Genomic DNA, 12,005 nt, shown 5'->3' with positions numbered 1-12,005 from the left:
GCTTTCATGGAATATGAAAGTCTTAAAGTTAATTGAAACAAGCTGGAAATGTGATTTTTTTTCAGAGTGAACAGAGGAAGCTGGGGGAAAAAAAAGTGCTTTGTGCTGCTCCCTATGCCATTTGCTGTGCAGCCCCATTGCTTCAGGCTGGAGCTGTGTCTGCTGCCCAAGGCAGTCCCTGTCCCAGGGCTGTGGCCTTTGCAAGCCTCTCCCACTCTAGGAAAAGAAAGAAAAATGTATTTATAGCTCCAAAATGCACATAAATTCACAGACTCATGGAATGGCCTGACTTGGACCTTAAAGTTCATCTCATCCCACCCCTGCCATGGGCAGAGCACCTTCCACTATCCCAGAGTGCTCCAAGCCCCATCCAACCTAGCCTTGGACACTTTTATTCCTTAGATGGCTGGGAATGGTCCCATTTCTTTGGGGTGCTTTACAGAGCCCTTGGGGGATAACACAAACCCTGCTGTGAACACCTGGAGAGGGTCTGAGGGACTTTCTCTGATCACCACATGTGAAATGAGGTGATCTCGATGGCACTGGGGGTGCTTGGGGTGGGACACTGTTGGTGACAGGAGGAGTGCTGCAGGCTCTTCATATTTTCCATATTATTTCCCAAAGTTTCCATTTTTGATGATGCCTCGTGGCATGGCCAGGACTTTTTTTGGGGGGGATAAACCAGCCAAACCTATTTTTCTTAGCTTTTACCTCTTTTTTACTGTTTTGGTGATGTAGGGATAGAGCTCAGCTGGAGGAGAAAGAAGCAGCAGATTTAACTTGAGTTTTAGGTGTGGTCATTTGACAGAGCACCCCTTGAATGGCTCCAAACCAAGAAATTAGATAGAAATCCTGTCACCCAGAGCACTCCCCTCATTCACCTTGGTCTATTTATAAACTGTTTGCAAGGGTCATGATAACCCAGGCAGGATGCGGCGTCCCTGCGGGGGACATTCCCCAGCCCAGGGATAAACTGTTTGGGTTATTTAGGATGTGTTAAAGCTGCTTACAGAGGCTGGAAATTTTTGCTAAGAATGAGATTGGGAAGAGTGAGGGGTCTGGCTTGATGGCCCCAGGAATGCATCCAGGGAATTTACAGTGGATTTAGGATTCAGGAGGGCTGATGATGTGGAGGAACCCCAGGGAGAAGCAGCAGCAGTTCAGGGCAGATCAGCACAAGGTGGGTGAAGGAAAAGGAGAAAAGCTCACTCACCAGCCCAGTTCAGAGCTAATGTGGCTGTGGAGCCAGGGGGTCACACTGCAAAAGGGCAAACCATGCTTGGAAAAAGGATCTCTGGGGCTAGAAATGACCCTGCAGCGCTGGATTCTGCACCCCTGCCAGGGGCTGTGACCCCTCCTGTGTGGGACCTGCTCACTATGGATTGGGTTATTTGATGTTCTTTTATTCTTCCCTTTCTGGGGCTGCAGGAGGGGCTGGCTGCAAGGTTGGGGCCCATGGGGCTCCTCAGGGGTTTCTATGTCCCCACCCTGGCCCCATTTCCCCTTCTCCACTTGCAGCCTCTCACTTTTAGTTTGCAGAGCTCCCTGCCCCCTCCAACCTTCACATCCATGGGCCATATTTCTGATTTCTACGTCCATTTTCCCAGTGCCTCCAAGCCCATGACCTCTTCAGCTGCTTTCAATTTCTTTTTTACCAGTTTTCCTCTTTTTTTGCAGAGTTTCTCTGGGCAAGGCCAGTGCTGCTGGTATGGTACACTCCATCCTGGAGCTGCTGGGGCTTACACTGGACACATTCTGGGCTCTGAGCACCCCACAGTTTCCCCAAAGGGATTCTGGATGGTTCATTCACCCAGTTCTGGTTTATCAGGGTGCACGGGTGGGGTTTGCCTCTGTTTGGGATGCAGCTGCTGCTCCTCAGCCCTGCAAGTGTTCTGCCTAAACAGGTGATGTGCCAAAAAGGGGAGGGAAAGCCCTAAAATTGCCCTATAAGTTGGTGCCATCCGAGCTCCAGCCATGCCTCCTGGTGAGTACCAAACCAGGGGTGCCCAACCTGTGGTGCCAAAATCTTTGCTCAGGGTCACCTTCTCCCTGTCCCTGGGACATTCTCGCCCCTCTCTCCGTGTGGGAGAGGCTGTGTTTGTGCAGGATTTGCATCCATGGCCGCAGGAAGGGCTGTGGCACTGCTAGTCCCCACCCTGGCCCAGCGCCCGTTTCCTCCCCATGGGGCCCTGCCAGGGGGAATGGCTCAGCCCCTGCAGGGACACGGGGACAGGGCTGGTGGCCCCAAGGTGAGCTGATCCCACAGGCACAGAGCTCCCCACACTGCCCCATGCACATGAACAGCCCCAGCTCCCTGCCCAGAGCACAGCCATGGCTCCCCAGCTGCACAACACCCCCATGGCCCCCATGGCACTGCCCTGTGCAGCCCCCACCCCACTGCAGTGCCCCCCAAGTACAGCCCCCCCACAGTCACATGTCCCTAATGTGTCCCCTCCCCACAGCACACAGCCGCTAGTCCCCCCCAGTTTAGGGTGCTGGAGGTCCCCAGAGCCCCGGGGGAGGGGGACACACAGCCCCCACGGCAGGGCCAGGGGCAGCACAAGGGGACATTTTGGCTGGGAACACGTTTTCCTTCATCCTGTCCTCCTTCTCCCCACATGTCCCCTCCTTGTCCACCTCCTGGTGCCAGCGATGCCCCTGCCCTCCCCAGGTGCTCTCCGGGTTTTTTGGCAGCCTCTCCAGACTGAAGCTGTGATTTTGGGGTTGGCATCGACACCAGGCCAATGTCCCCAGCCCTGCATCACCTTGTCACCTGCATGGCCCTGCTCAGGCACAGGCTGGCAGTGGCCAAGCTGCCCCTCCAGATCCTCATCCCCACCGCTCCACCAGCACCATGGGGGTCCCAGGCAGGTCAGTCCCATGTCCCCACTGTCACCAGGAGCTCGTCACTCCCTGCTCCAGCAGCACTCTGTGCCCCAGCTCGGGAGGGGTTTAGAACCCCCATTTCCAGGGCAGGCTGCACATCTTCCACCCTCCCTGGGTTTCCTGCCGTACTCTGGAGGTTTCCTGACCCCCCATGGGGCACTGGAATGGCTCAAACTCCTTCCCAGTTACAGCAAAACAGTTTTTGTCTGGGCTGTTGAGCCCCCGAGGGGGGTGGTTGTTTGATTTTCCATCTTTCAGAGTTTTGGGAGGCACTGTGTTTTGGGGTTTTTTTAATGGTTACCAACCATGCTGCTTGGGGGAAGCTTTTCCTTCTCAAAAACCTGAATTAGCCACAAGAGCATCTCCCTTATGGCTGCTCCCAAAATGCCTGCCAAGCTCTTCTGGATGGGATCTCTGCTTTGGGTCAGCCCTGCCTGGCTTCCTGACCCCGAGGGCAGCTCCTGGCTGCTGTCAGCTCCAGCTGAGCTCCAGCTGAGCTCCTCTGCCTTCATGACACAGAAATCCCCACATTTGCAAGGATTTGTTAGGCAAATCCTCCTGGCCACAGCAGAGGCACAGCCAGCTGCTTGGCATGGGGCTGGGGAGACTTTGTGAGTCCAGACTGGGGGAACTTGCTCAGAGAATCCCCTCCCCTGAACTGGCAGGGTTTAGGGTGCATCACAGCCAGGGTGGGATCTGCTCTGTGATGCACCAAAACCCCCCAAATTCGGGTTTTTTCCCCCTTATTTTTGGTCCTGTGCAGCTGGGCTCACAGAGGGTGGGTTCCAGCCGAGGGTTGTCAAAAACCAGGAGCTTGAAATACCAGCAAGAGATCACTTTGGGCTGCTCTGGCTTTACCAAATGGGCTTGTTTTGTGGGGAAAAAGCCTTGTTGCTCAACTTGGCCAGGTTGTGCAAGTGCAGGTGAAAGAGGAGAGGTGCCAGGGCGTTCATCAGGGCTAAAGGAAAGGTGAGTGCAGGTGAGGAGGAGCAGCCTGATGAACTTCTGCACTGCTGGGTGCGGAAAAACCCCACTGCTTCCTCCTCTGAATGCTCTGAATGGACGAAGTGGTTTTCCCCGGGGAGTTTTGCTGCCCACACCAGAACTCGCTCCCACGGCCACCATGCAAAACACCCAAGGGACAGCTAATCCGCACTGGCTTCAGCAGGGAAAGGACTGCCATCCCTGGCTGTCCCCGTGTCGCAGTGTCCCTGTGCTCCCAAGGGGCCAAGAGCTTGGGCAGGGCCGGGACGGCAGAGCAGGAGCTGCTGCGGGGCAGGACCTGCCCAGGGTCACTCAAACCAACTGCTCTGGACTTGCTGTTTTATTCCAGACTCACTGATTTCACACACTCACTCTTTCCCCCCAGCTTCACTCTATTTTCTCGGTGTTTCCCCTGTTGGCAAGGGGAAGCACCGAAGCACCGCGTCAGCCCAATTAACCCCTCTGGGTAGCGTCACCGCTCTGACCTTTAGGGTGACGGTTCCGGGCTAATGACTAACCAGTGACACCCCGCAGGGTGGGGATGTTTTGCTCGGACTGCAGCTCCCGGGCCGTGCGGTGATGAGCTCACCCGGCTCGGCCGTGTTCGCTCGCACGGTGCCGCCGTGACGGGGACAGCGACGGGGACAGGGAAGCGGCCAGCAGCGGCCATCCCCTGGCACGGGGAGAAGGAAGTGCAGCCCAGGGCCACTCCTCCTCACCATTTCCTCTCGGGGCCGGTTTCTGTACGGATGAGAGCGGGGACAGAGGAGCTGCCAGCCCTCCCGAGGCCGCAGGCTGCGCTCGGCGGGCGGAGGGAAGAGCCCCGGACCTTCCCCGAGGGGACACTGCGGGTAACTGCGCTGCCATCGGCTCCCCCGGGCTGTCCCCACTCCTCAGGGGTCACCAGGGCACCCCTCGGCTACTTCCAGCTCCATCCCGGCCACCTCCTCCTGCTCGTCCCCTGTGGCTCCTCTCCGCCAAAAGCCGCCTGGCTTTTGCAGGGATGCTCCTGCTGCCCATGCTTTGGGATGCTTCACGCTCTTCTCCTCCGCTTGCTGTCCTCGGCTCTGGGGCTTGCCAAAACTCGGGGCTGGGCTGGCGGGGTTTGGTGGCGAACGGGCTGTCGGTGGGGGCGGGGGTTGCTGGCTGTCCCCCCTGTCACCCTGTGCCGTGTTTTCAGGAGGGTAGGCTCCTGCACCCCCCGAGCTCCGGCCGAGAACCGACCCGCGTTGCTCAGCTCGTTCCCCAGCGGGGCCCCAGCAGCTGCAGTTTGGGATGCCGGGCCGTGCTGGCCTCTGCCGGCATTCCGGATCTCAGCTCCTGGCCGCTGACCCTCGATCTGCAGCTCCCGCTGCCAGGCTGCTCTGTTCCACCTTCCCCATGGAAATGCTCCCTTTTGGATGGAGGGTTTGGCTTCCAGCTGGGGGCTGAGAGGATGTCAATCTTCAGGATTTTCCAGCTGTTCCCTTCTCCCAGCAGCTTTGCTCACCCCAAGAGGCTGAGGCTGGGGCACAGCCTCTCCAGCTGGGGGTACTTTACCTGAGGACAAGGCTCTGCACTGGAACCGAGCAGTTCTCCCTGGCTCTCTCCTGCCACCAGGGGCTTTTGCCGCCTGCCCAGGGCTGTCCTCATCCCTCTCCCCTCTCCCAGGCTGCCGCCGGCTGCCCACACAGGCTCCTCTGTTGTGGAAACCTTGTTTCGGAGCAGCAGGGTGATACACGAATGCAAACACTGCGAGAGCTAAAGCAGGAAAGCTGGAAGCTTCCCAGGAGTTTCCAAGTGCAAGCTTTCCTTCACTGTCCAGGCTTGGCACAGAACAGCGATTAATAGTGTTTACACGAACTCTGGGATGCTGCAGACTGAATTCCTGGCTTCTCTTTTCTGTAATTTCCATCAAATATTAAATTAAGCTGCCGAAAGTGCATCGTGCAGGCTGGCACAGCCTCCTGCCTGGCCCTGACCCAACACAGAGTGTGCAGGGGCTGCTCTTAGAAACTTCCAGTCCTGTGTAAATACCAGCAGGTATTAGGGACTGAGTCATGGTTTTAACAGGGTTATTATATTCATGACTGGACAGATTCCTTGCTCAGGATGGGGTTTTGTCATTCCACCCTGCCTTGCTTGGCTCGTCTGGAGGTTTGGGCATCCCATGCTGGTGGGATGGATGCACTGTTGGGCTTTTGGGAAAGAGGATTTTGACCATCTCCCAGCTGAGGAGCACTCAGTGCTCACCATTTCCCACTGGCCCTGTAGGGGCTTTGGCCTCTCTGCATGGACATGGCAGTGGGAGAGTTGGCTCTGGGCTGTGAGGAGCCAAATCCCTTCATGCTTCAGCTGGAGCAGCACCTGGCTGTGGGTTGGCAGCATCTGTGTTTGGGGAGTGTTTGGGGAGTGTTTGGGGTGTCCCATATTTCCCTGCCAGGAGCAGCCCCCAGTATTGAAGGGAACCTATGAAAAAGATAGAGACATTTTCAGCAGGTCCTGTTATGACAGGACAAGGGGTGACGGTTTTAAACTAAAAGAGAGTGGCTTTAGAGTAGATATAAGGAAGTTTCTTAGAATGAGGATGGTGAGGCCCTGGCATGGGTTGCCCAGAGTGGCTGCCCTGTCCCTGGATAAATTCCAGGCCAGGTTGGACAGGGCTTGGAGCAACCTGGTCTAGTGGAAGGTGTCCCTGCCATGGCAGGGGTTTGGAACAAGATGGTGTTTGAAGGTTCCATCCAAGCAAAACTTTTCCATGATTCTGTGATCTTTTTGTTCTCTAAAACTTTTCCTGTAAATTTCCATAGCCTTCCTCCTGGCATTTAACCAACCTTCTCTACACCTGCATGGGTTTAGGGCTGGGAAAGTTTCCCCTGTGTTTCTGGGATGTGTTAGGGCCTGGAGGGCTGAGCTCTGTGGTGTCCCTGATCTGTGCTGGTCTGAGCTGCAGGGGCTGCTCTCCCCTGGCTTTGGGGACAATTGTCCCTTTGGGGACCTTCAGGCACTGTGTGAGCAAGGTGATGCAGGATGGAGGGGAGCAGGGTGTGACACCAGGGTGGCGTGGGGACAGCCCAGGGTTCCAGGTGGCATCCCTGGAGTGGCATCCCGGGTGATGGTGGCATCCAGCTCTCCTTGCTGGTGCTGCCCCAGTGCCCCCTTGTCAGATCTCGTCTGGCTGGTTTTGCCTTTGCACACCAAACCCTGAGCAGGGTCAGGAACTAGGTCAGCAATTAGCACTAGGGGTTAATTGCTGCACAGCAGTGGCAGGTCCAGCGCTGAGTACTGGGCTCACCCAGCTGCGTGCACATCGTTCTGAAATCAACCTGTGCATAGAGTGGGAGTGAAACCTTGCATTTCAGAGGAGCCAGGAAAGGTGCAGGGTGAGGCAAGGAGGCAGAGGGAGCATTTCCAGTGCCTGTGGCTCCTGCACAGCCCCCGGGGTGCCCTAGGGCTCAGTGGGTGCCACTTCACACAAGGGAAGTCAAACCTTGTCCAGAGCGTGACTTTGTGCAGCTCAAGCTTCCTGCTGAGCTGCAGTGAGTTAATAACAAACTTCCAGACCTCCTTGTTCTCTCCAGAGTCGTGGTGCTTTTGGCAAGACTCAGCGTTGGTTTTTTAAGGATGGCTGATGAAAGTGGCTTTTCCTCACACCTCCCTTGCTCTGGGGCTGGCAATGTCACAGCAGTGACGTGTCCCTTGTGTCAGCACTGCTGTGGCCCAGAGGGGTCAGAAAAATGCCCTCCCACCACAGCACAGCTTCTGCCACCAGCAGCTCTGTGCCAGGCAGGGTCAGAGCCATCCCTGGTGTGGCAGCACACAGTCCTGTGCCATGGGGTGGCATCCAGCCCTGCAGAGCTGTGTTCTCCTGGGGCTTCCCTGCTGTGTCTGTGCCTCTTGCCACGTCCCTCTGCTGGAGTATGGCCTCTCCTCTTCCTCCTGGTTTGCCAGCTGAGGTTTGTCAATTCAGATGGTTATTCCAGGATGGTCATGGCCCTGAGCTCTCCTGTGCAGCTCCAGGCTCTCATGTAGCAGCCCCTGTGTCCCTGCCTGTCCAGGGGTGTGTGTGGAGACACAGGGCAGGGAAGGACCATGGAGGTGACAGGGTTGGGTGCCTTGGGGCAGTCCCACTCCTCCCCCACAGCCTTGTGCTGCTGGCAGGCTCAGTCACAGCCACACTGCTTCTCTGCAGCCCCTCTGAGCTCTCCCCATCCCAGGGCAGCTCTCATCTCACCCCTTGCCTGGCACACCATCAGCACAGCTGGGAAAATCCTTCCCCCAGGAGACACCAAAGCCAGCAGGGCAACTCCAGTGAGTTCCTCCCCCAGCCCCAGAGGTGTCCGTGGGTGGACGAGTGGCTGTTCCCACAGGGTGTGGACGTGCCTGTGTGCATGTGCTGGCTCAGGGCTGGGGCTTTGTGTCTTCCTTAAATTGAGCAGGTGTAGGGAAAGAGGACAGCCCTGAATCAGTCTGTCCTGCTGTCCTGCAGAGCTTCCAGCTTTGGCCCCAGACGGCTCTGACCTTCCCTTCTGCATCTGAAGGCAGGGTTGGGGTTGTGTTATACATCAATTTGCATTCATTTACACTGAATTTCACCTGTGGTTTTGCACATCTGGCCCATCTTCCAGAAAGTCAGCTTAGGTCTGAAAGTCTCTGCCACCCTGCCATTGCTGTCTCTGCCCACTCGACAGGGGGATGTCTGTGTAATTCCACTGCTGCTGGTTGCTTCCTGATGTTAGGAAGGTTGATTTTACACCAGTCCTTTTTTTTCAGAAAGAAGATGATGTGAATGGGCTGTAAGAACCAGACGAGATGGATGAAGAGCTGCCCTGCTCTGAGGTGGATGGAAGAAGTGTCCTCAGGGATCTGGGGGTGGAGATGCCCTGCATGGAGAGCAATCCCCCAGGAGACACATCTGGAGCGGAGAAGGATGCAGGAGAGGTGCCCTGTGCTGAGACCAGCGCAAAAGAAGAGGCTCCTTGTGAGCCAGAAATTGTCTTCAGTGAGGACAGCATGGAAGGAGAGATGCTGGGCACTGCCAGCGATGGGAAAGGGGAGATTCCTGGCAGTGGCAGTGACAGGGAAGGGGAGATTCCTGTCACCCACAGTGATGGGGAAGGGGAAATTCCCAGCTCTGATAGTGATGGGGAAAGGGAAATGCCCTGTGATGCAAAAGAAGAGGCATCTGGCTCTGAGAGTGATGTGGAGGAAGTGCCAGATACTGTAATCCCTGCTGCTTCCAAGAAAATAACTTCCATCTCCTCTCCCCTGCGAGCCATTGTCCGCCTGCGCCGGCGGTACCAGGGGCTGAAGAAAAGCCGCCTGCACTTAGAGCTGCCTCGGGAGAAATCTGCAGAGTTTGTCCACACCAGGCTGCTTCAAAGGCAGCTGTCCCTGAACAGGACTGCCCTGTACAGCCCTTCCATGGCCTTCTTTAATCAGTCTGGCTTTGAGAGCTCCCAGTACTTCACCTTTGACACGTCTGTGGAGCATTACTCGGTGAAGAAGTGCAGGAGGAAAAAGAGCCGAAGGAAATCCAGGATGGTCCTCTACCCAGATAAAACAAAAAAATACCTCCCAGCAGAGGAGAAAAGCAAGGCCAAGCGCTGCCTCTTCTTGCTCATTGCCATTATCTTCTTCCAGATTCTCAATGCAATAGAAAACCTGGATGATAACCTCCAAAAATACGACCTCGATGGTTTGGAGAAAACCATGCACCGGGAAGTATTTGGGCAAAAGGTCGCTGTGGAAAGTATTGTGGAATTACTGAAAGACTACCTGGCTACCCACATCCACAACAAGCCTCTGGTGATCTCTCTGAATGGCCCAGCAGGAGTTGGGAAGAGCCACGTTGGGTGGCTGCTGGCCAAGCACTTTCGCTCTGTGATGGACAATGACTTTGTGCTGCAGTACTTTGTGATGCATCACTGCCCCAGCGGGGTGGCTCCTCTCACCTGTGAAATAGATCTGTCCAAGAAGATTTCTGACATGGTAACGAGAGCTGAGATAGAGGAGAAGACCCCGTTGTTTATCCTGGATGAGGTTGAGCTCATGTCCCCAGTCCTGCTGGACACTCTCAGCCGATTCTTCGAACCCAATCAAACCAACGAGTTCCTCAATGCCATCTACATTTTAATAAGCAACCTGGGAGGTGCTGAAATCACAAAGTTTGTCATCCAGAATGCATCCACTGAGCTCCTACATCAGCAGAGGGGAGCTGAAGAGCTGCTGAGCATCATCCAGCCAGTCCTGCTCAATGTCCACCCTCTGTGGAAGGCTGCAGACATCATCCCATTTGTTCTTCTGGAGAAGTCTCACGTCATAAACTGCTTCCTGGAGCAGATGAGGAGGGAAGGGCTCTATCCTGACCAGAAGCACATTGAAAATTTGGCAAACCAGCTCAGTTACTACACTACAGGGGACAAGCAGTACTCCAGGATGGGCTGCAAGCAGGTTGTGGCCAAAGTCAACCTCCTGTAGGGATTTGCTGCAGAGACCAAGCCCTGCTCTTGGGATTTGCAAAATTCTGTGCTCGTGAGGAGTCTCTTACAGCAGGCTGTGCTCAAGGTGTCTTTTCTCAGCCCTGCCCTGGCTCTGCCCTGGCCTGGGTAGAAGGGTGGCAGCCTGGGCAATGAGCTCTGTTCTCCTCCAGAGACTTCATTTTTTCTGATTTTCCTTGAATAAGGAAGGGCAAGGAAGCCTGAGCCACCTCCCAATAATTGCAAGATACTTTGTTCCTCACATTCTCACTTGGGATTCTTGTCACTAAAGAGTTGTAAGATGGCATCAGAAGCTGCAGGCTATAAACAGGAGGGTGAAACAATGCCTGGGCCACTGCTCCTGCAGAATATGTCACTTTGTGTGTGTCACTTCTTCCAGGCTCACAGTCACCAGTTCTTTGATGTTCTTGGTCCTGGCTGTGTGTGCAGAGCAGAAACAGGACTGGATGCCTGGCACTGGGACAGTTTGTGACTTCTGCTCCCCCAAATGTGCAGGCAGCCAGAGCTCTGCCCTCCCCAGCTCTACGTGACCATCTCCTCCAGAGAACACTTCTTGGACCTCTTCCCGAGCTGTTGCTCTTCTGAGCTCATCCCTGAGCTCACCTTTGGCACCTGCAGTGAGATTTCTGCCCTGCAGGTGTGTTTGAGCTCACCTCAGAGCCTGCTCAGCTGTGCCTGATGGTGCAGAAATAACCTCAGGATTGTTTCAGGTCTGCTGGTGACACCTCATCCTCAGAGCTCTTCTGCTTTTTGCCTCGGGGACACGTCACTGTGGTCAGGCATTATCTAGAAAGCCCAAAGTAGCAGCTGATGTGTATTAAGCAACACACACTGGAAAAGACAGTTTGGGCTGATGGAGTGGAAATTCTGGGCTTGTTCCCAGTCCTGAGAGGCCAAGAAGAAGCTCTTTGCCATTGAGTCCCAGGTGAGATGTGGCCTGGGAGCAGCTCAGGAAGAGCCCACAGCTGTGGTTTGAGTTGACCTGCACGCTGAGCAGGTATTTGTGGCTTTTTTTTTCAGGTTATGGTTTTGTACAAGATTCCTAGAACTTGCTGTGAATTCTCAGACAAGAAACCCTGTGCATGGTTGCACTGGGGGTTTGATTCACCTCTTCCTAATTTTTGGTGTCCAAAGACTCAGTCACAAACTCCTGCTTCCAGAGCTATTGTCAGGAATAAACTCAAACTATCCTGAATAAAATAATTCAAAGTACATTTATTTCATTTGACTGAAATGTGGTTTTCCCCCCAAATTTCCCTTCTGGAGCCGTGGGGCTGAACTGCCATGCCTGTGCTTCCTGGTGGCTCTGGCTGGGAGCAAAGCTGCAGCTCTGTGGTGTGTTTTTTGCTGAGCACCTGGATGCAGTGTGGTGCAGCAGCTCCAGGTGTGCTCCTGGTTAGCCCAATCCCAAACCCTCCCAGGGCTGCACCAAAACTGGGTGCTGCTCAGCTCCTCCATCTAAGGCACCTCCTGAATTTGAAGTGTTCTCAAAAACCAACATGTGTGAGTTGGTTTCCATAGCTTAGAGAGACTTTACTGCTCAGACACTTGGGATGTTTTTATCCTGGGTAAGAAACAGCACAGGAGCCAGGATTCCAGGTGGGAGAGGGGCAGATGTTAGTTCTGATGGTTTCAATAGTATCTTTTATTTATAAA

General features: G+C 54.9%; 1 protein-coding gene across 1 annotated transcript; it reads left to right on the top strand.

Moving 5' to 3' along the window:
• The first annotated feature begins 4,410 nt into the window (after nucleotides 1-4,410).
• TOR4A (torsin family 4 member A) lies at nucleotides 4,411-11,563 on the top strand. Its single transcript, XM_085076418.1, has 2 exons — nucleotides 4,411-4,721; nucleotides 8,623-11,563. The coding sequence occupies exon 2, from the start codon at nucleotides 8,662-8,664 to the stop codon at nucleotides 10,327-10,329; it is 1,668 nt and encodes a 555-aa protein (XP_084932544.1). The 5' UTR covers nucleotides 4,411-4,721; nucleotides 8,623-8,661; the 3' UTR covers nucleotides 10,330-11,563.
• Nucleotides 11,564-12,005: the final 442 nt, after the last annotated feature.

This window comes from Lichenostomus cassidix, chromosome 17 (genome assembly GCF_008360975.1).
Source record: "Lichenostomus cassidix isolate B80296 chromosome 17, HeHo_3.0, whole genome shotgun sequence".
Classification (NCBI taxonomy): domain Eukaryota; kingdom Metazoa; phylum Chordata; class Aves; order Passeriformes; family Meliphagidae; genus Lichenostomus; species Lichenostomus cassidix.
This window is presented reverse-complemented; position numbering and strand designations above follow the sequence as displayed.